The 408-nt window shown below is 29.4% G+C and overlaps 1 protein-coding gene across 26 annotated transcripts in view; it reads right to left on the bottom strand.

The window, feature by feature from the left end:
• The window catches only part of LOC119594724 (von Willebrand factor A domain-containing protein 5A-like), a gene marked incomplete at its 5' end in the record, with an annotated part of 13752 nt that extends 13594 nt beyond the window's left edge, over nt 1-158 (bottom strand). For all 26 annotated transcript variants that reach the window (XM_037943785.1, XM_037943786.1, XM_037943796.1 and 23 more), the window contains 1 exon segment: nt 132-158. In XM_037943785.1, coding sequence (XP_037799713.1) covers nt 132-158 — 27 coding nt within the window.
• Between the last annotated feature and the right edge of the window lie 250 nt (nt 159-408).

Genomic DNA, 408 nt, shown 5'->3' with positions numbered 1-408 from the left:
TAAGGACGGCACTCAAATACTCCAAACTAGTCATTTTTAAAAATCACACTTAAACTGGTGAAAGTTACTGAAATACTGCTTATCATTTAATGCTTATGTTTTACTGATAATAACTAATGAAATTCACTAACCAGAGCACTTTTGGGTTGGCTACCAAACTGTAAAACAAAACAAAAAATTAAAATATTAATAGTCTTTGCAACATGCAATATTGATCCAACTTATTCTTTGTTTTTCATCCTTCAAGAATAATATTGCAAGACCAGATAAGACTGCTGTTTTACTGCCACAAAAAGTGGCAAATAATTACAAAAAATCTCAAGAGAAAAGGTTGAAAAAAAAAAATCATAATATATCTGAACTAAATGTGGTTTGACTGTTAGGAATTACATGAAAACTGCCATACTT

The sequence above is a fragment of the Penaeus monodon genome, chromosome 34 (assembly GCF_015228065.2).
Source record: "Penaeus monodon isolate SGIC_2016 chromosome 34, NSTDA_Pmon_1, whole genome shotgun sequence".
NCBI classification, from domain to species: Eukaryota; Metazoa; Arthropoda; class Malacostraca; order Decapoda; family Penaeidae; genus Penaeus; species Penaeus monodon.
The sequence above is the reverse complement of the archived record's forward strand: the minus strand, read 5'-3'. Positions and strand labels throughout refer to the sequence as shown.